Source organism: Peromyscus maniculatus, chromosome 7, assembly GCF_049852395.1.
Source record: "Peromyscus maniculatus bairdii isolate BWxNUB_F1_BW_parent chromosome 7, HU_Pman_BW_mat_3.1, whole genome shotgun sequence".
Taxonomy (NCBI): domain Eukaryota; kingdom Metazoa; phylum Chordata; class Mammalia; order Rodentia; family Cricetidae; genus Peromyscus; species Peromyscus maniculatus.
Genome location: NC_134858.1, coordinates 98,165,411 through 98,187,821, shown reverse-complemented (window position 1 = coordinate 98,187,821; position 22,411 = coordinate 98,165,411). Strand labels below are relative to the sequence as shown.

Below are 22,411 nucleotides of genomic sequence, written 5' to 3'. Positions count from 1 at the left end.
GTTCATGTGTTTCCATTCATTTGGCTATTTTTTTTCAATAATTGAGTAAAACCGAAATTTATTATAAGCCATAGTCGTCCTAGGGATCTCCATGCTATATATATAGCCTCCATGGTTCTATGGGTTGTGGTCTGATTGTTCTTTATTTTATATCTAGAATCCACTTATGAATGAGTACATACCATGACTGTCTTTCTGGGTTTGGGTTACCTCACTCAGGATGATTTTTTTCTAGTTCCATCCATTTGCCTGCAAATTTCAGAGCATTGCCTTTTTAAGCTCTTCAGTTTGTATGTTTTCTTTTTAATATCTTGATATGTTAGTGGCTCCAGAAAGAGGATAAAGAGAAAAATGAAAGGAGAAGGGAAAATAAAAGGCAGTGATTCTTTAAATCTCCTTCAGTCCAAGAGGCAGGATTTATACTTGGGAGAAATGAAAGATTGCTAGCCTGGTTATACCTGTGTGTTGGATGAGAAGCCATAATCAGTTGTTATAATACAGATTCCTAGTATTTGGAGGACAAGATTTTTAATTTTCATGTTAGCTCTCATAAGCTATGGAGCAAATGCATGACTGCTGAAGTGTTGAGGAGCAGGTAGTTACTGCCTGCGTAATGAGCTGAAATTGAACAGATTAGCAGTACCTATTTCAATAACTTTCCATTGAACTTACTTTGTAGTGGACTTTATTTAGGAGTCCCTAAGTAGATCAGACCAGACCAGATTATGCTAGTGCTGTTGTTTTCTAGGTTTTAGAGACATCCTTGTGACTTCCTTTTCTGCCACTGTGGTGGTTTGAAAGAAAATGGCCCCCAAAGGGAGTGGCACTATTAGAAGGTGTGGCCTTGTTAGAGGAAGGGTGTCACTGTGGAGGCAGCCTTTGAGGTCTTATAAGCTCAAGTTTGGCCAGTGTGACACAGTTTTTCCTTCTGGTGCCTGCAGATTAAAATGTAGGACTCTCAGCTCCTTCTCCAGCACCATGTCTGCCTGCATGCCACCATGTCCCACCATGATGATAATGGACTAAACCTCTGAAACTGTAAGCTAGCCCCAATTAAATAATTTCCTTTATAAGAGTTGCTGTGGTAATGGTGTTTTTTCCAGCAATAGAAACCCTAACTAAGACAGTTATAGTTGTATTCTCTGTCCTGCCTTCCCACCCTCCATCCCATTTAACCTTTCTTATTCCATTATTCTTCCTCCTAACCACACACACCCCCATCATTGCATTCTATCTTCTCTCCCTTGAAATCCACCCCCTGTTCCCTTTCTAATTTCCCTACTAACTTAGATTTGGATTTCTGTTGTTGCGATAAAAGACGGTGACCAAAAGCAGCTTGGGGAGGAAAGGGTTTATTTCATCTTACAACTCTCAGGTCACCTGCCATCACTCAACTGTTTTTGTTTTTGTTTTTTGTTTTTTCCCCCCATGGTTTGCTTAACCTGCCTTGCAGCACCTAAGACCACCAGCCTAGAGGTAGCACTGCCTGTGATGAGCTGGGCCCTCTCATCATTCATCAGTCAAGAAAATATGCTATAGACTTGCCTACAGGCCAAGCTAGTGGGGGCAGTTTCTTAATTGCAGTTTCCTCTTCCCCAGTGGCTCTAAGCCGCTGTGTTTAGATTTCCTGGCTATTGTGAATAGAGCAGCAGTAAACATGAACACATATCTTTGTAGTAGGATATAGATAGGGTCTTTTGGGTGTATAGTTGGATCATGTGGTAGAATTAAATTTAAATTTTTTGAGAATAAATGCCTGACAGTTTGAAATAACAATTTTGTTATTTCATACTTAGTGGTTTGACTGCATATAGAAGATTTACTGGTTTTAATATATATAAAGATTCGGTTTTGTAAAATGAAAATTACTGAATATAAGTGGTGGTAATGGTAAAACATTGTAAAAGTACTTAATATTGTGGGATTGTACACTAAATGGTTTAGAACATAGTTCAGATGTTAGTTTTCTTGGGTACTATTAAGAAAGTAGTACAGATGTAGTGGCCTAAACAACAAAAAATAATTTTTTTCACAATTTTCGTAAGATAGCAAGTCTAAGGTTAGGGTAACAGCAGGGTTCTTTAGAGCCTCCTCTTCTGGGTTTTAACTTCCCCCTGTCCTGGGCTTTTCAATGACTGTTTTCTCTCAACAGATGAACTCAACTTCTCTTACAGGAATACTAGTCATACTGGATCCATTAATAAACTAATTTTACCTCATTTACCTTCTTAAAGCTAACCAAATACAGTCATATTCTGAGGTGTTGGGGCTTGGATTTTAACATACAATTTGTGTATGTATGGTGTTGAAGATTGTCTCTAGCTTTAACATGTGAAGTTTTAAGTGGAAATTATTCAGTATTCTTTGTATAGTTTTGTTTTTGTTTTGAGATGGGTCCCTTTAGCTCATCCTGACTTTAAATTCAGGGTGGCCTTGGATCCTCTGCCTCTACTTCCCCAAATCTGGAATTACAGGCATGTGCTGCTACATCTAGTTTTATGTGCTCTTGGGGATTGAACTTTAGCAGCACTTTATGCATTCTAGGCAAGTGCTTTACCAACAGTTGACCCCATCGTTTATTTTTATCACAATCAGAACAAATTAAAATATGGCTGTAGTCAGTTATGATCCCATTTTGTTTAATAGCCATCTGGTAAACTAAGGGTTAAAGTAATAACTTATAACTCCTGTCTTATATTAATGAAATCCTTCATGTTGCACAATTTTATAGTTTATGTGTTCATAATTAACTTTGGTAAGATTATTTACTATTTTAGTGATTGCTCCTTTGGGTATTATAGAACATAATACTCTTTGGGTTGTAGAGTGGATATGTTCTTAATATGACCTTAGATCAATTTATTTTGATTCAAAGAGTAAAATTTTGTGATGCCTGATGAAATCATCATATTGGTAATAGTCTGGTATTAGTATAAAGTGTTAATAAGTATTGAAGAAACAGGATTATAACTGAGAATCCCTTTTATGAGCTGTATACTTGCTCATTTTTTTTCTTTGTTTTCAGAACTTGGTTTCTTCTAGTGTACATTTACTCAGTTAACAGTTTTTGAATGAACAAGTGAATTTCATGTGCACAATACCTATAGCTTTTTTTCATCCTTCTTGTTTTCTCATACTGGTTATGTATCCAAAGTAATTGTTCAAAAATGGATAGACTATCATGGCATTTTGTTTCCCTATCCTTTTTTTTATGTATTTATTTATTTATATTTTATATATTAGTGCTCTGAATATATACCTGCATGCCGGAAGAGGATGTCAAATTCTATAATAGATGGTTGTGAGCCACTGTGTGGTTGCTGAGAATTGAACACAGGACCTCTAGAAGAGCAACCTGTGTTCTTAACATCTGAGACATCTCTCCACCCCTGTTACCCTATTCTTTTGTTTTGTTTTGGTTTTGGTTTTTTTCGAGACAGGCTTTCTCTGTGTAGCTTTGCGCCTTTCCTGGAACTCACTTGGTAGCCCAGGCTGGCCTCGAACTCACAGAGATCCACCTGGCTCTGCCTCCCAAGTGCTGGGATTAAAAGAGCCTAATCTTGCTGAACATGGTGATACAGGTCTAAAATTTCAATATTTGGGATTGGAGGTAGGAGGATTAAAGTAGTTCAAAGCCAAGACCATCCTCAGCTACATAGTGAGTTTGAGTCCAGCTTGGGCTATATGAGATTGCTGCTGACCAAGCAACCAACCAGAAAATAAAACCAAACCAAACCCAACAAAATAACTTGATTTTAATTCTCTTTATTTCTGATTTTTGTTTTGCAAGTAATAGAATGTTTCACTAGTTTTACTAATAAGAATATTTAGCAATATAAACTATGATGAGATGTTATGGCTTAAAATGTTGACTATAATAATCTTGTGAATTGCCTTCTCTTTTTGCCTACTTACAGCATGCCAAAGTTATTGTTGATTTTTCTCCTTTCATTGTTTACTGGGAGATTTGTAACCCAACCAAACTTCCTGACTTAGTTACTTGAGTATTGTTACTTAGCTGATTCTTATCAGAAACAGGAAATTGTCAGTTATGTGTTAAAGTACAGCAGATTCTAAAATTGCATTTGTAGATAGCATGGTAGATTTCCCTTTAGATGGTCCCCTCTCCCCACACTAATTTTTTTTTTTTCTTCAGAAAAACATCTAATTTGCTAAAAAGAATCACATTGCTCATGACCTGTATCAATGGTAACCTCCCTTGGAGTTTCCTAGTTAGATGATTTGCCTTCTTTTTGGAAACAGGGTCCCACTGTGTAGCCTTGGCTGCCCTGGAACTTTCTATGTAGACTAGGTTGGCCTTGAACTCGAGAGATCTTCCCACCTCTGTCTCCTGAGCTCTGGGGTTAAAAGCATTTGATAATACAAGTGGCTGATTTGACAAACTTAATGTGAATATATTAAGTAAAGTAGGTACAGATACTGGTCTGTTGTACTCACCACTTATTTAGATTGGTAGTTGTCTAAAAGATCTATAAAGCCAAAACAATTTTTATAATACTAGGGTTTCTTTTTTGTTTGTTTGTTTGTTTGTTTGTTTGGTTTTTCGAGACAGGGTTTCTCTGTGTAGCTTTTGCGCCTTTCCTAGAACTCGTTTTGGAGACCAGGCTGGCCTCGAACTCACAGAGATCCACCTGCCTCTGCCTCCCAAGTGCTGGGATTAAAGGTGTGCGCCACCACCGCCCGGCGGTAGTTTCTTTTTTATTATGGAAATTTAGTTGTCTCCATTAAATTTGATGGATGTCACATAAAATGTGAATATTTGGAAGGTATACAAAATTTAGTGAGTATATATTGAATAACAATATAGGATTATGTATGGGGGAGGCTGATTCTATGTATGTATAAGTTATCCCAGTAGATGTTTTGTTCCATATTTAGTTGATTTACATACAGTAAAGCCCTTTTTGGTGTGAATGAGTTTTAAAATACTTACAAAGCTAGTCAAAGAGACAAGCATGATCATATTGGGAAGAACAGAAGTCCAATGAAACATAAAAATCTCTCCTCAAATTGATTATAGTAGTCCTAGTGTTCAGTGGGAAAAAGAAACACAGGCAAGGTCTGGGAGTTTCCATTGTGGCTCTCTAGGCCCTCTGGATCTGCCAGTGTGGTCCCATTATCTCAGCATCAGCCATGTAAAGCTATGTGATTGCTAATTATTGTTTAAGGGGGTAGGTAGTTTGAGTCCTTTGCTTTAAGATGTTCATCTGGCCTGTTGTTGGGCTCCAAAGTGTGTGTGTGTGTGGGGGGGGAGTGTGCATGTGTGTGTGCTCACACATAATTCACCAGGAGCTGTCAACCTTGTTTGTGTGTTTGAGATAGCATCTCTTAGCCTGAAACTCACAGATTGCACCAGGTTGGCTGGCCAGTGAGCCCCAGGGATCTGCCTGTCTCTGCCTTCTCAGAGCTAGGATTACAAGTGCACTACCATTTCCATTAACAGCCTTTCTTTTTACATGAGTTCTGTGGATTGAACTCAGGTCCCCATGCTTACCTGAGGCAAACATTTTATGTTTTGAACTATCTTCACGGCCCCTTCCATTCTGTTTCTATGAGAATAGGACCAAGGCTAGGCCCCATCAACCCCCTGACCCCACCTCAGTCTTGAGGTGTTCAGAGCAGTGTGTTATCTAGTTAGCTTTTTATTGCTGTATTGGTGCATAGATTCAATTTAGGACACTTGGAAGTGTGTAAGTAGAAAGGAGCAAGCTGATCCATTAGCAGAACACAGGAAGGCACCAATGTTGGAAGGTGGCCAATAGCTCCACCTAGTGGAAGTATATGTAAATGATTAAGAACCCTTTTCACATGAATTTCTTTAGGTTTGTTTTCTCTTGAGAGTGCTAATACAAATGACTTCTTTTTGATCTTGACTTTACTTCCCTCTTGTTAAGTCAACATTGATAAATCATCCTATGCCTTGATCCTTTTCAGTGAGGTAGGCATGCCCCTGTAGACAATCTGATTCATGTTGAATGTGGGTTGTGTGATACAGACTGTAGTCTGTGTAAAAAGTCATTTTAGCTAAATTTGATAAATAGAAGAGGTTTAGAAAACTTAGGCTAAGTTTAACCAGAAGCCACTGCTAAAGTAGCGAGCGTCTTAGAACAGAGGGTGTAATCACATGTCTACACTGTAACCCCAGCACTTGGGAGGCAGAGGCGGGCACATCTCTGGGAACTCAAGGCCAACCTGGTCTACCAAGTGAGCTCCAGACCCTGTCACACAACAAAACAACAACACAAAGTTGTATTTAGGTATAATTTTTAAGGGCTGTAGTTACAAGTTAATATCGAGTGATCTGTAAAAATAAGCTTAGTTCTGTCAGAAGGTTAAATTTAAGAGAATTTGTTTAGAGTCCTTTTTTTTTTTTTTTTCTTTTTGGTTTTTTTCGAGACAGGGTTTCTCTGCGTAGCTTTGCGCCTTTCCTGGAGCTCACTTGGTAGTTCAGGCTGGCCTCGAACTCACAGAGATCCGCCTGCCTCTGCCTCCCAAGTGCTGGGATTAAAGGCGTGCGCCACCACGCCCGGCTAGAGTCCTTTTTTTATGTATACCAATAAATTACCATAGAGGGGGAAAGCACACTATTTTACATTTAAAATTGCAAGAAACAAATAGAAAGGTATGTTAGGGTATGTTAGGGATGGTGTCAAAAGTTTTGAGTTAATTCTTAGAATTTAATTTTCTGAGATTTTAATCATATAGAATTTGTAGAATTGCAGTTTAGGAATTAAGCTGTATTTTTTTGTTCTCTTTATAGTGATACCTTTAAAATTTCTTAGACATATATCAATCACAGAAAGTCTTTGAACACATGACTGTAAAAATTCTTATTTACCAGTTAAGAGTATACATATATAAATGATCATAACTTTAAAAACATTTTACATATTTTTAAGAATTTCATATGTAAATACTATAGTACAATGTTTTGTTTTTTATTCCCTGAAAAAAATTGTTCTGGTGTGTATGGATATTTTGCTTGCATGTATGTATGTCTTTGCACCATGTACTTGCTTGGTGCCCATGGAGGCCAGAAGGTTTATGATTCTCCTGGAACTAGAATTACAGAAGGTTGTGAGTCTCTGTGTGGGTGCTGGGAATTAAACCCAGATTCTCTGCAAGAACAAGTGCTTTTAACTGCTGAGCCATCCCTCCAGCCCTCATTTTGAAATGAAGATGAATAAAGCAAGATTGTGTTATGTGCCAAGTTAAGACAACAGTAATGATTGGTCGTATTACATTGGGGTCACCAAGCTTTTTAAAATAATGACTTTATAGTTTTAAATAAGTTGCCCTTACACAAACTATTAATTCTACCCTAGTTTTAAAAGTTATGAACAAATGTAACCCCTAATTATTATAAAACTTCATTGATTGGAGTTTCACTAAATTATTGGCCTATGATAGGTGGAAATGTAATTTAAGTAGTCTCTGTAGAGAGGTTTACACCCAGGCGCACGTGTACCATGGCACCTATGTGCAGGTCAGAGGACAACTCTTTGGAGTTGGTTCTCTTCTGCCACTTATTTAAGTAGTTAGTAAATTAGTTGGTTTAGTGTGGTAGGAGCCTGGAACTTATATTATGGTGGTCTTCCTCTCTCTGTCTCCCACATATTGCAATTATATGCCAAATTTGTCATGAGGGATGTACTATAGGAAAGATGAATCTGGAGAGAGTGCTAGGGAGTGACTTTGTTTCTATAAGGAATAAAATTTTGTCCTCAGGGTATTCCCTGTAGACAGCAAGAGGCTTTTCTTAGTTATATTAAGAAGAAGAATATGGGGGCTGGAGAGATGGCTCAGCGGTTAAGAGCACTGACTGTTCTTCCAAAGGTCCTGAGTTCAATTCCCAGCAACCACATGGTGGCTCACAGCCATCTGTAATGAGATCTGGTGCCCTCTTCTGGCCAGCAATCATACATGCTGTATACATAATAAATAAATAAATCTTTAAAAAAAAAAAAAAAGAAGAAGAAGAATATGGAGGAGTGAAGAAAAAAATGATGTTACCAGGAGACATAAAATATGCTAGCCAAGGAAGAATTTGCAGGTTCAAGGCTAACCTGAGCAACTTTACTGAGACCCTCTCTCAAAAGCTCCTCCAGTGGTAACATCTGGCAAAATTATAGTACAGTATCACAACCAGAATTTTAATGTTGACACAGTCGATATAGTATATTATTTTTTAAAAGATCTGTAATGTTGCTGTTCTGTAGCCGCTGTGGTTTCTAAATCCCTCAGAAGTCCATGTGTTAAAGTCTTGCTTCCTGGCCCTTGGTGCTATTGGGAAGAGGTGGGGCCTAGAGAGAGGTCTTTGGGTCATTTTGAGAATGGAGGGAGGTTATGCCCTCTCAAAGGCTTAGCTCCCTTCCTTTCTCTTTTGCTTCTTGGTTATGAAGTAAGTGGCTCTGTTCATCCATGTGCTCCTGTGCTCCACAGGCCCAAAGCGCTGGTGCCAGACAGTTATGGACTCATACCTTCAAAACTGTGAGCCAGAGATAATGTTTGAGCTCATCAGTTATCTCAGGGGTTTTGTTTTTGTTTTGTTTTGTTTTTAGTAGTAAGAGAAAGCTGACTAACAGAATCACCATACCCAAAGTTCTCTTGTTTCCATTCTCTCTATATCTTTGGTAATCACTCTCTAGTCACTAGTTCTACTTCTATAACTTATCATTCCAAGAATTTTGTGTAAATGGAGTCATAGAGTAAGTAATCATTAGTATTGGCTGTTTTGAGTCAGTGTAATTACATTAGAACTTATCAGGGTTTTGTGTATCAATCTTATCCCATTTTGGTATGAATTTATCAGTTTTTAAAATCAGTCATTTATTAAAGGAAATCAGTATGGCTCTTTTTGAAAATTATATAAAAACTTGGTATGAACATATGAACACAGATTTTATAGAAACACCCAGGATGGCAATCTTAGAGTGTATGGTGGTTGCACGCTTAGTTTTACTAGAAACTGATGACTGTCTTCTGTCATATCTGTACCTTTTTACTTTTTTATCAGCTGTGTATTAATGATCCATATTTGTGTAAGCATTTGGCATTATTGGTCTTTAAAGTAGCCATTCTCAAGGCCGGGCGGTGGTGGCGCACGCCTTTAATCCCAGCACTCGGGAGGCAGAGCCAGGCGGATCTCTGTGAGTTCGAGGCCAGCCTGGGCTACCAAGTGAGCTCCAGGAAAGGCGCAAAGCTACGCAGAGAAACCCTGTCTCGAAAAACCAAAAAAAAAAAAAAAAAAAAAAAAAAAAAAAAAAAAAAAAAAGTAGCCATTCTGATAGTTATATAGTGGCATTTTAATATGACTTTAATAGATAATGAATATCTTTTTGTGTGCTGATGCCATCTCTATATGTTCTTCAGTGGATTTTTTTTTTTTCCAGAGCTGGGGACCCCAGGGCCTTGCGCTTGCTGGGCAAGTGCTCTCCCACTGAGCTAAATCCCCAACCGCAGTGAATGCTTTGTTGTGTGCCCCCTCCCCGCTTCATTTTTTGACAGGATCTTGCTGTTTAGCTCTGGCTAGCCTGTAACTTGCTATGTGGATCCTGGCTAATGTCAAACGTGGGACACCCCTCCTACCTGTCTCCCAAGTGCTCAGGTTACAGGTGTGCACCACCACACCCAGCAATATCCTCATGTCTTTTGCTCTTTTCCTCATTTATTTTATGGATCTCACTTTTGATGTGAAGTCTGCCTACCACTTAATCTTTAGAATTTGCTCTGGTATTTTGCTATTTTGAGATTAGGTTTAGGTACTTCCCCTTGCATTTTTGGGTTCCACTGATCTGTGTGTCCCATCTTGCTAGTACTGAATTATCTTGAGTACAGTGGCTACTTCAGACTTCTTGAACATTGGAACCAAGATTCTTCTTACTTATTCCTTTTAAAAATTCTTTCAGCTCTTCTAGATATTTTCAGCTTTCCATATAAGAATACAGAATATATTCTTTTTCTTAGAGTTTCTATGTGTGATAAAACAGCATGACCAAAAGCAATCGGGAAGTTATTTCATTTACACTTCCATATCACAATTCCTCATGGAGGAAGGTCAAGGAACCTGGAGTTAGGAACTGAAGCAGAGGCCATGGAGGAATGCTACTTATTGACTTGCTTGCTCCTCCTTATTTGCTCAGCTTGTTGATTACAGTACCCAGGACTACCTGCCCAGGGGTGGTACTGCCCACAGTGAGCTGGGCCCTCTCACATCAATCATTAAAAAAAAAAAAAAAAAAAAAAAAAAAAAAAAAAGCCCAAGAGGCTTGCTCACAGGCCATTCTGATGGGAGCATTTTCTCATTTGGGGTCACTTCTTAATGACACGATTGTGTCAAGTTCACTGCAGAACACTAGCCACACACACACACACACACACACACACACACACACACACACACACACACACACATATTTTGTTACTTGCTTAAACCTGTTAAACCTGTTCACTGATTTGGGGAAATCTGACATCTTTTCTGCTTTTCTGTTTAGTTTTCTAGTCCATGAACATTTTTATTTAGGTCTTCATCAGCTTTTCAGCATATAAATTCTTTACATGTTTTGTTAGATCTCTCTCATGTTTTTCCTTTTCATTTCTGAGTTATCATAAATATTTTTGTTTATTTTTGCTGTACTGGGGATTGAACTTAGGGTCTCACACACAATAGGCAAGTACTCCACCACTTCCAAGTTTGGGTTTTGCTAGGTTGTCTAGGCTGGCCACAGACTTGGAATGTCTTATCTCAGCCTCCTGAGTAGCTGAGGATTACAAGTGTGCACCGCCACACCCAACTTGTGTTTTTAATTTTGGTGCTTATATGTTCATTATTAGTGCGTAGAGCTTTGGTTGGTTTTTGCAAATTAATCATGTGTCCTAAAATCTAGCTGCATACTGTGTTATGAACTTGTAGCACTATCTGCTCCAGAGGCTGAGGCCAGGGTGTGGTGGTGGGATGGTCTCTTGAGTTCTGAATGTGAATCCAGATTGTGCAATAATGAGACCTATCTCAAAAAAATTAAACACTCAACAAAGTTACTTTGTTTGGATTACCCAAGTGGGAAGTTCAAGTCTGTATAGGTACCAGTCATTACTAATCCTAAGTTTGAATTTCTTTTTCTTTATTTATGTAGTGACTTAAGGCTTTAGAGCCACATTATTTTCAATGGCTTCCTTTTTCATAGCTTTTTATTTTTTGATATATGGTCTCATGGCAGCCAAAGGTGACAGTAATTTTCTGTGATTCTCTTTTCAGCCTCCTGAGTGCCAGGACTATTGGCTTGAACCACCACATCATCTCTTAATAATATTTTTTAAACAGTATTAAGAAATGATTTGTTTTATAAATTCTTTGGCATCTTCTCTGCAGTCATGTGTCTCCAAAGTAAGATTAGTTTTATTTCTCCTTTCTGATCTTCATGCCCATTGATTGTTCACACACACACACACACACCCAGCTGAATGGAGCGTCCATTAGAGTGGTGAGGTTAGCCTTTCACTATTGTGATTTTCATTTGAAAGTAGCTGTTCTCTTACCTTTAATTATGGCTTTAGTTGCTGGGTTTTGTGCATGCTGTGTATCAAGCTGAGGAGGTTCCCTTCTGTGAAGTTTTATCGTGAATGGATATTGAATTTTGACTGTTGCCTTTTTGGTACCAGTTCATGATTTTTCTTAAGCATATTAATGTGGTGGATTATATGGATGAATTTTAAGTGTCAAACAAGCCTTGTATCATAAACAGATATCACTTGGTCATAGAATATTAAGTCTCTTTAAATACTGCTAATTATTTTTGCTAATATTTTACTAGGGATTTTTGTATCGTTATTCCCAAAGTATATTGGCTGGTAGTTTCTTTTGGGGGGTTGGCATTTTTAAATTATGAATTTAATTTGTTTTGTTAGTTATAGGGCTTTTCAAATGCTCTTGTGGTGGGTATGTTGTGGTAATTTGTGTTTGGGAAGAATTGGTCTGATTCCTCTAAGAAATCACATTTGCATGGATAGTCATTTGTGGTATTACCTGTTATCCTTCTTCTCCTGTGATGAGATCTCCTCTCTATCCCCCCCCCCCAATCTTTTCCTTCCGTCCTTATCCTAAATATGCATCACTCTCTTGGTCTAGAATTTGTCACTTCCATTTCTTTTTTCAGGAGGACAGGGCTTGTAACCTACTTTATAAAGATGTTTATTAACTCTTAGTTTTTAGAAGCTGATAGAAAAATCTAGATTTATGTAGCCCCATTGGTTTTTACTCTGTATTCCTACTGTCTATAACCCATATGGCAAATGGCATGTATCGTAGGAGAGGAACACAAGGTAAAGTGAAGGCAAAAGGAGATATGAACCAGGGCCACTTATTTTAGTAGACTCCGTGGCAGCTCACTGAGAACCCATTAGAACCGCATTAATCTCTTGCAAGGGCTGCACAGCTGACACAGTTAACTTCCACTAGGCCCCAGCTCTTAAGGTTCCATTACCTTTTAGTACTTTCATATTATAAATTAAACCTATTTGAACCCTTAAAAGACAAGGTACATTGTAACATACTTTCTGCTACTGATTTCTAGTTTGATTCTGTTGTCCAGTCACTGTGTGCTTGAGTTTACTCAACTTTGTTGAATTTTGTTTTTGCCAAGGGTATGATTTATCTTTCTATCTGTTCCCTGGCACATGTTAAATTATGTGTACTCTGATATTTGGGGGCAGAGGATTCTATTTGTTTCCTCTTGGTTGAGCATGTTGTTTAGGGTTTTTTTTGCCTGCCTGCTAAGTTAAGGTTCTTCCTCCTTAATTGGGCTTTTTCTGATGAGATTGATGTGTCCCATAATAGCTGCTGGAGGGTTGGAGGTACAAGTTTCCTGCTTGGATTTTGCTGTGGGCGAGACCATGAATTACTTCTTGTGCTGTTTGAGGTAAAGTGGTTATTTTTGGTCGATTATTTGGAGAACACAAGCTGATGTTATTTGTTGGTAGCTGTTGATGTATCTGTTTCAGCAGTCTTCACTTTCAAATACAAATAAGACCCAGAGTTTACCACTGTGTCTTTTTTTTGGGGTCCTAGATATCTAGCTATTTTCTCTTCACTTTTCAGGTTTTGTTTGTTTGTTTGTTTGTACTGAAGATTGAACCCAGGGCTTTGGCCATGCTAGACAATTATTCTAACACTTTTCAGTTTTCTTACATCCTTAGTGCTTCCACTTTTCAGTTTTCTTGTCTGTTTTATTGTATTGTTGCTATTGGCATCTCCAGGGCTCTGCTGCTGTTTCCAGGTTCTTGAGTCCCAGAAAAAGGAATTTGACTAGGGACATTTGGATGGTTGTAGAAACAGAGGCCGCTTATTAAGAAAGAGTGCTTCTTGACAAGGAAGTAAGCCAGAGGTCTGGGGAAAATGTTAGATTGTCAGTGGTCCTGGTGCCTGGCAGATTGAGCAGTTTGTATGCTTATGTTTGTACCTGTTCTGCACATGGCTTGTTAAACGTCAGCTTTGGTGGAGAGAGGGATTTCCAGTCTCCCTCAAACTGGCTTCTTTAATATGCTACTTTTAATGCTCCACTTTCTACCCAACACTTCTGACACAGTGTTTAAGAATTTCACTTGTACTTAACAAAAGGATAAAACTCAAAGTAAAAGTCCTGTCCCGTTAGAAATCTGAGACTATTTTTCCCAATGGGATAGTTATCCTAGTATCAGTTATTTCATTAAATAACTTACACCGAAGTGATTTGCAGTGCTACTCCTCATACAAAATCTTTATATATTTGAATGCATTTATACAATAAAATTTACTTAGTGCCAGGCGGTGGTGGCTTATGCCTTTAATCTCAGCACTCGGGAGGCAGAGCCAGGCAGATCTCTGTGAGTTTGAGGCCAGCCTTGTCTACAGAGCGAGATCCAGGACAGACACCAAAAACTACACGGAGAAACCCTGTCTCAAAACAACCCTCCTCCCAAGCTACTTAGCTAGCTTGTCCAGTTAAGCCCCTCCATTTCTGTTAAAGAAACATAAAACTAGAAAACCTTGGTATAGTTCTGTTCCCATGAATTAAGTTGAATGTGCTTACTGAGAGAAAGTTTCTTCCAAGAATATGTATTGTTAAACTATATTTATTATATAAACAAATAGTGCTAAAGAAAGTTATTTTTGTAAAAACTAAATTGATTGCTTTAGAAAGGTTTCTCAAAGAAAGTCACTTGTACATTGGGAAACAAGACTCTAAAGATTAACTATATGTATCTCTGTGTTTATTGTATTGATTTGTATGTTTCTGTTGCAGTATTATATTGTCTTAAATTGCTTCAGCATTATTAAGTACACTGTAATTATGTGGTAGGTTAACTTTATCTATAGTGTTGCTGTGGCTATCACTCTGTATAAATAAAGTGCTGATTGGCCAGTAGCCTGGCAGGAAGTATAGGCTGGGCAACCAGGGAAGAGAATTCTGGGAACAGGAAGGCTGAGTCAGGAGATGCTACCAGCCACCATTATGAGTACCAACATGTAAGATACTGGTAAGCCACGAGCCATGTGGCAAGGTATAGATTTATAGAAATGGGTTAATTTAAGATGTAAGAACTAGATAGCTAGAAGCCTGAGCCATTAGGCCAAACAGTTTAAATAATATAAGAGTCTGTGTTTATTTTATAAGTGGGCTGCGGAACTGCCAGGGCTTGGCGGGAGCTGGAGAGGAACTCTCCAGCTACAATAGTGTGGCCTTCTAACTGAAAATAACAGTAAGCGGGTGACCCAAATTGAGACAATGAACAATTTTCCCATTACTAACTCAAGGACCTGGAGGTTCCGAGGGCAGCTTGTGCCATATTTTATCAATTCTGGCTCTGTTTCCTAAGCAACTGTCTTTCTGCTTTGTGTCAGTTTCATCCTCCAGCTGATTAAATGGCTACAGTTTTCACATCTCATATCAAGTTTGCCTGTGAAAAAAATCTTAAAACAATTTCTTACTGTTTTTCAAGATCAGTACCTTTTTTCTGAAGGCTCTTTTCCTTGCGTTTAGTTGGCCTTAAAAGTTCAGTATGTGATTCTGATATCCTGGTGGGGCTTTGATTAACCCAGTTTCTTGAAGCTAAAGTCAGTCTCCCAAGTTACGTGGCTAGATCTGAGTACTCTCCAAAAATTAAATTCTGGTGTATATAGTTTGTCAGTATGCAAATAATTATCTTTCCAAAAATTTTGTTACTAATTTTATATTATTTTCTAGAAAAATTTTCACAACAGTTGTCAAGTATCAAAATAAATTCCATTAAGCTTATATGGATTAGTTGTGGAGTGGCAGGGGCATAAGGGAGGACTCCTGGTTCCTTAGGTATCCTTGAAAAATATCTCTGCTTCTACTTTTCCAGTGTTTCAGAAAGCTAGTTGCTCATTGTAATCCTCTCTCTTCCCCCAACCGTGTGTGTGTGTGTGTGTGTGTGTGTGTGTGTCTGTGTGTCTGTGTGTGTCTGTGTATGCCAGAGATTGACAACCAGGTATCTTTCTTAATAGCTCTCTTCTTATTTTGAAAAAGTTTCTCACTGAACCTAGAGATCTCTGATTTAGCCAGACGGGCTGGCAGCAAATTCAGGGCTACCTCCTGGGACTTGTCTGTACCTCCCCAACTCTGGGGTTACAGTTGTGTGCTGCTCCATCTGGCTTTTTAATAGGTTCTGGGGGATCAAGTTCAAGTCCTCCTATTTTTGTAGCAAGTGCTTTACCAACTGAGCCATCTCCTCAGCCTCTATTGTAACTTAATTTTGTATTATATGACAATAATTATTTAGAGTTGGTTAAAACTTTGTGTTGAAGGGATGGAGAAATGGCTCAGAGGTTAAAAGCACTAGCTGCTCTTCCAGAAGTCCTGAGTTCAATTCTCAGCACCCACATAGTAGCTCACAACCATCTGTAATGAGATCTGGTGCCCTCTTCTGGTCTGCAGGCATGCATGCAGACAGAATATCATTTACATAATAAATAAATAAATAAATCTTTTATAAAAAAAAATCCATGAACTTTAAAAAAGAAAAAGAAATAGAAGTCATGTAGAAAACAATACAAAAGGGAAAGTTCAACACTGTGTTGAAGTAATTTCAGACAAGTTGCAATAATACAAATAATTTTTCCCCCTAGTTTCTCTGCTCATCTTTGTTTTTCTCATGTTGGTTATTGAGCCCTTGTGGCCTTGTGCATACTGGGCAGGCATGCTACCACTGATCTACTACATTCCTAGCTCTGGTATCGGTGTTCTTTACATACCATGCTGTCTTTTTTAAGCATTATTTTTGTTGATGTAACTGGTTCCTTTAGCAAAAAACAATCAATGTGCAGCAGATTTTGAGGCTTTTGCAAATCCTTCATATGTATCTACCTTGTTGACACACTTAATGCCAGAAGATGTCGAATTCTGGATTAAAGTTAATTTTTCTGAAGACATTAAAATACTTACTTCATTGTTGAGGAAACAGATTTGCTAGTCAATACCCAAAACAAAAGGCTAGATTTATCTGCTTGCTTCATGAGTCGTGTCTGCTTTTATGAAATAGTCTCTCTGAAGAAAGCAGAGAGAGAAGTCAGTTCTAAATAAGTTTCAGGAGTGAGTTTGCTTATAATTTTTTTCTTGTAAAATTATATATACACACATACACACAAATATAATTTCTTTTTTACTTTAGTAGAATTTGCCTGTAAAATATTCTTACCTTGGTATTGACAATATGGGAAGATTCTTTAGTACTAATTCAATTATATTTTGTTGTTTTTCATACAGTTTCATCATTGTATTGCATTACTTTCAGATTTATTTATGGAGTTGTTTGTGTTACCATTCCCTTTGGCTGTTTGTAGGATACAGTTGTGCTTCCTGGTACTGGCACGTACTTTTTCTTTGTTTTATTAATTAATATAACCAGAATTACCACTTTAATTAGAAGTGGGGGCGGCGGTTAGAGATTAACCCATAGTGCTAAACACTCTTCTGCCACTGGTTTGTGACTGTTAGCCCTGATTTTAACTAAGGATCTCCTTCATAATTTTTTTTGCCAGTTACATGAATGTTTTAAATAATTTTTAGGCCAGTTTACAAAGTAACGGGCTTTGTTATTCCATTTTATTTTTTTAAAGATTTATTTTTAATATTTTTAAATTAACAAGTTTTTAAGTTAATTTAGTGTGTGTGTGTGTGTGTGTGTGTGTGTGTGTGTGAGTGTGTGAGTGGGGGGGGGGAGGGAAGGAGGGAAGGAGAAAGGGAGAGATGGAATTACAAGGGGTTGTTAGCTGCCTGAGGATGGGTACTCGGAACCAAATTTGGGTCCTGTGGAAAAGCAGGAAGTGCTTTTAACCACTGAGCCATTGCTCCAGCCCTTATTATTCCATTTTTTATACACTTGTATCAGTATACTTGGTTTTCAATCACATAAAAGGTGTGGAACTTTTTTGAGGTAGGTAGCATAGGCTAGCCTCAAAATTGTTATGCTCCTACCTCAGCCTCTAAATGCTGAAATTACAGGCTAAGCTTTCTTTAGCCTAGTATTGATAATTTTTATATGTTTCATTTATATTCTTCTGTTTAGAAGGAACACTTTATATGCCTTTTATATTGCATTACTAATTGTCAGTTATTCTCTGACCTTGATAATGTCTAGTTGTTTTATTATTGAGATAAATATGTTAAAGATTATCCTTTATAATAATGATGGATTTGTTATTTTATTCTTTGATTATACCTATATATTTTAATTTTGTGCATTCTAACTACATGGGGAGGAAAAAGTGTTGAGAAAACATCTATGTTATTTGGTACATACAAGCTTGATTTTATCTACATTACAGAGGACTTTGAATAACTTGTATAGTGATTTTCATTGCTAATGGTGGTTTTAAATGTAAAGTTAGTTTATATAACAGTAAATAGAAACTGTGCTTTTGAAAAGTTAGTATTTCCCTGTTAGGTGTTTTTCATTGATCACTTTTAACTCTTTGATGTTCTTAGTTTTGATTTTCTTTTTATAGTACTGGGACTTGAACTCAGAGCTGTGTGTATGCTAGGCATATATTCTACTGCTGAACTACATACAACCTCAGTCCCTGTCTCCTCTGTTTTGTATGTTGGTTTTGAGAGCGGGTCCTACTCTAGCTCAGTCTAGCTTCAAACTCAGCATGTAGCCAAAGTTGGCCTCAGACTTGAGTGGTCAGATTACAGGCATGATTCATAATATCTGGCCTCTTAAGTATTTAAGCATGTTTTTTTGGAAAAGCATGTAGACAATTACTGCTTCAGCAACATGTGAAAACATTTTCTATGTGTTACAGTACCGAAGCTGCTGAAAGATGGCTGAAGAAGTGGTGGTGGTAGCCAAGTTTGATTATGTGGCGCAGCAAGAACAAGAGCTGGATATCAAGAAGAATGAAAGATTATGGCTTCTGGATGATTCCAAATCCTGGTGGCGAGTTCGCAATTCCATGAATAAAACGGGTTTTGTCCCTTCTAACTATGTGGAAAGAAAAAATAGTGCTCGGAAAGCATCTATTGTTAAAAACCTGAAGGATACCTTAGGTAAGTTGTTTTGTATTGAAGGAAAAACACCAGCTTTCATTTTAAATGGGTTCTGGAGCTTAGTTCTTTGAGTCCTTACAGCAGTGTGCAGAGTTGGCTGGAAAAGGCCAGAACTGTCATGTGAGGTAGACTCATGTTAGCAGTTTCTGTAAATCTGGGTCCACAGTCAAGTGGGACTAATGAGCAGAACTAACTTGGACCTTCTTGTAGCAGCTCTTGGAGTAGTAAATACCAAATACTTAATGGAGTTTTGATTTACAGAAAATTTGCCTCAGTTGAGATGGAAAAAGTGTGTGAGATGCAGAATTGTTTCCTTGGGCATCCTGGCAATTTATTTTACATGGCACATTAGTGAACTTTAAAAAGGAAATAATTTTATTTTCTTCTCTCTGAAAAGAGTTGACAGCAGTGGTCGTTGCTGTGTACCTGCATCTCTAGGACCGGTCACTGTCCTTTGTGTTGTCATCACCTCTCCTCTCTGACTGTGTGTCTTTGCTTTGTAGGTTTTGCTGGCCTCCGTTAGGGCCAGAGATAGGGGAACCTACTCACCTTGGCCTTGGTTAAACTGAAGGAAGGAAGTATGTAGGGTGAAGGCTGACCTCCTCCCCTTTCTTAATTTAACTTTCCTTAATGGACAGGAAGGAATTGGGAGGGACAGAAATTTAATTTTGGTCTTCAAGGAGACATGCTATTGCTTACTAGTTCTTTGCTTGTTTGTAAAAAGGGGGAAATGTTTCCTTGTAGACAGTATCTTAATTTTGGGAGCCTCTGTTAACTTTACTTAATTATTACAGTTATGGCTGTCTGCATTCCTCAGAGTTTGGAAATGCTGCATTAAATTAGTGATCTTTGATCAAAATAATGATATGAATCTAGGTTTTATATCAAATACATCCCCCCTTCCCAGAATATCTGCACCCCATTTTGGTACCTTAAATCCCAGGTAATTTAATGAATTTGTTTCACAATGGCTTTGCTAGTAGAGACATTGTTTGGAAGTTAAGGAAAAGGAGTTGTAGGAAAAGAAGAATGTGCATATACATTTTTAACTATTAGAAGTGTACTAGCTTTAATATTCTCTTTGAAAATGAGTGAATTATAACTCATGTTTTTGCTGCCACCATGAGTTATTTGTTCTACAGATTATTTTATGGTTTAAAGAGAAACAGTATTGGAAAAAAAGAAGCCTTGGTTTTGAAAACGTTTCTATTGCTTGGGTGTGGGCCAGGTCACATGGATTGGGTGTGGGAAGTTTCAGGGTTACAGAGCAGACCAGGAAGCTCACTGAAATTATCCCGGAGCTGTGTCAACAAACTCGGAAAAGGGAACACAGAATTTTTATTCAAAATGGATTGGTTAAACATCTTTAAAGGTTTTTTCAGTAAGTTATTCTGTTAATTAAGTCCATAGTTTTCTTGTTACAGGTTTTGAATTGGATTTTTTTTTTTTTTTCCGTTTGTGAATTAAGAGGGAAACTATATGGGGAGAACTCAGTGTGTTTATATAAGCTGGTACTTTATGCTGTTTATGTAATATAAAGTTAATGACTGGGAGTATTTTCAGTGCTATTTAGTTTGATTTGATAAATAATTTTAAAGTGTTTCATCATGAATGCTTAATAAATAGGGAGAGGATATACATGATTTGGATGTGTTGTAGTTCAGTAACTCTAGAACCTAGCATAGACATTTGAAGTCAAGTCAGTTGTGAACAAATTCTTCTACTCTTGACCTTGGAAGTAAGAAGTTGGTTTTTTTTTTTTTTTGTTGTTGTTGTTTTAAGAACTAGATTTTACTTGAGCTTTTTTGGAGAAATATCAAGATAGTATTTAATAAGAGCTCTAGTAAACTACAAGTACTGATTTATAAGTAAAATACTATGCTAATTTGGCTCTGCTGGTGGCATGTTTATGATAATCGTGTGCTTGATTGGATCTCTTTGAATATTCGCTAAGTGTCTGTACAAAAATGAAGAGAGAAATTATTCTCGAAGTCTCTTATATATATAAGAAGCCTAAGGAAACAAAGAGTAACCTAATGAGAAATTCCAGGGGAAAGGGCAAAGTAAAGGAGTAAGCACTTTGTTGGAAAACAGTGTGGTCACTGTAATCCGTGGGCTCCTTTGTTTCCTTAGTTAGCTTTGATGGCAGTTTGAAGTGATTTGTCTGGAATATCTCTTCTAACTCCCACTTACTTTTTAGAGAGCAAATATATTTTTAGATCTTTGAAGTTCCAGTTTTAAAGCTAATTTTCTTTTAAACTGTGTGTGTGTGTGTGTGTGTGTGTGTGTGTGTGTGTGTGTGTGTGTGTGTGTGTGTGTGTGTGTGTGTTTACACCTATGTGCATGTGGGTACATGTGTATAGAGGCCAAAGGATAACGTGAGATGCCATCCACCTCTTTCCAGGGAGACAAGTTCTCTCATTGGTCTGGAGCTCCATAATTAGGCTACATTGGCTGGCCAGCAAGCCCCAGTGGTACTTTTATCTCTGGTTCCTCAGCACTGGGATTATAAGATTGAGTTACCACACTTGGCATTTTTTTTTTTTTTAACATGAGTTCTGGAGATCCAGCTGAGGTTCTTGTGTTTGTGAGGCAAATGTATTACCAACTGAGGCTTCCCTTTAGCTCTTTATTCATTAATTTATGAACACATTTTTAATGGAGAAACTAATGCAAGCTGTACAAAAATCAGCTTGATGGGCTGGCAAGATTGCTCAGCATTTGCTGCCAAGCCCGACAACTCAAATTCAATTCCTAGAACCCATGTAGTGGAGGAAAGAACTGATTCTTACAAATTGTTCTCGGACCTCAACATAATCATGAGCACACACTTGAACACATATACCAAAATAAATGAACAAATAATAAAGTCATTTTTTTAAATTTGTATGAAATATTAAGTCTCACAGAATCTGGTAGGGAGTTAGATGATAGTCATTGTTTATTAATAATGGAGGCTTCAAATTTAGATATGGTCATAAATAGTAGTTATTAATAAACTAGAAATGGTGTTAAAAGATCACACACACAGCATATATTATTGAACAGTGATTCTGTATATCAACTTATAAATTGAGTGACAGAGTTATTCTCTATACTGGGTCTTAGGTATTTAATAGTTAACCTTAACTGCATCTATAGTCCAAGGGCTAAGATTTTAGTTTTGTAAACAAAATATCCCTTTCCTGAATCCCTGTAACATTCATGTTTATTTTGCTAGCACCTTGTCAGAGTAGAGACAGGTTAGTCATTTACCTAATTTCTGAATGGACTTGAAAAATAGAGAAAACAGCATAATGTGTTCATTGTTTGGTAGCTAGGATACTTTGAAGACAAAATTACAGTGTTTATCATTTCAGATAAAACTATTGTAAGCCGTGATTAACCTCATGTACATGAACAGATGAAGTACAAAATAAAAATCTGTAATGGGAAAAATAGCATATGTTTGTATTTATAATAACTTAGTTCTACTCCAAAATAAACTGTGTACTAGCCCTGTAGCCTAGTATATAACTACACTTTTTATTTCCTGTTTGGGTAAAGAAGACAGTTGGGCAAGACTTAGATGATTCTGGAAAGTACCTTCAAACTCTGGAAGTCTTACAGTCTTGGCAAACAAATAAATGGTTTTCTGTGTGTCATGGGAATCAGGGGGAAGTCCACAAGGGAGAAATTGGTTTTGAAGAAGTGAGAATGTAAGAACCAAGTGAGATGATAGTTCACTGAGGAAGCAATAAAAGATAAGAATCAGCTTGGGAATGGCTGACGTGAAGAAGAAATTGAGTAAGAGCTGCTGTGGTTGTGTAGGTACAAAAGTCCTTGGTAACCTTGATCTAAGTAAG

At 37.5% G+C, this 22,411-nt stretch overlaps 1 protein-coding gene across 10 annotated transcripts in view; it reads left to right on the top strand.

Annotated features, from left to right (window-relative positions):
- Nck1 (NCK adaptor protein 1) overlaps window positions 1–22,411 on the top strand; it is a 67,101-nt gene that overhangs the window by 30,236 nt on the left and 14,454 nt on the right. For 7 of the 10 annotated variants that reach the window (XM_015994047.3, XM_006975132.4, XM_076576911.1 and 4 more), the window contains one exon: window positions 18,323–18,566. In XM_015994047.3, the coding sequence (XP_015849533.1) occupies window positions 18,341–18,566 (226 nt within the window). In that variant the 5' untranslated portion in view covers window positions 18,323–18,340. Of the gene's footprint in view, window positions 1–946; window positions 1,039–11,026; window positions 11,405–18,322; window positions 18,567–19,533; window positions 19,948–22,411 lie in introns of those variants that run through there. The other 3 variants (XM_076576915.1, XM_042281496.2, XM_006975133.4) reach the window with 3 other exon arrangements.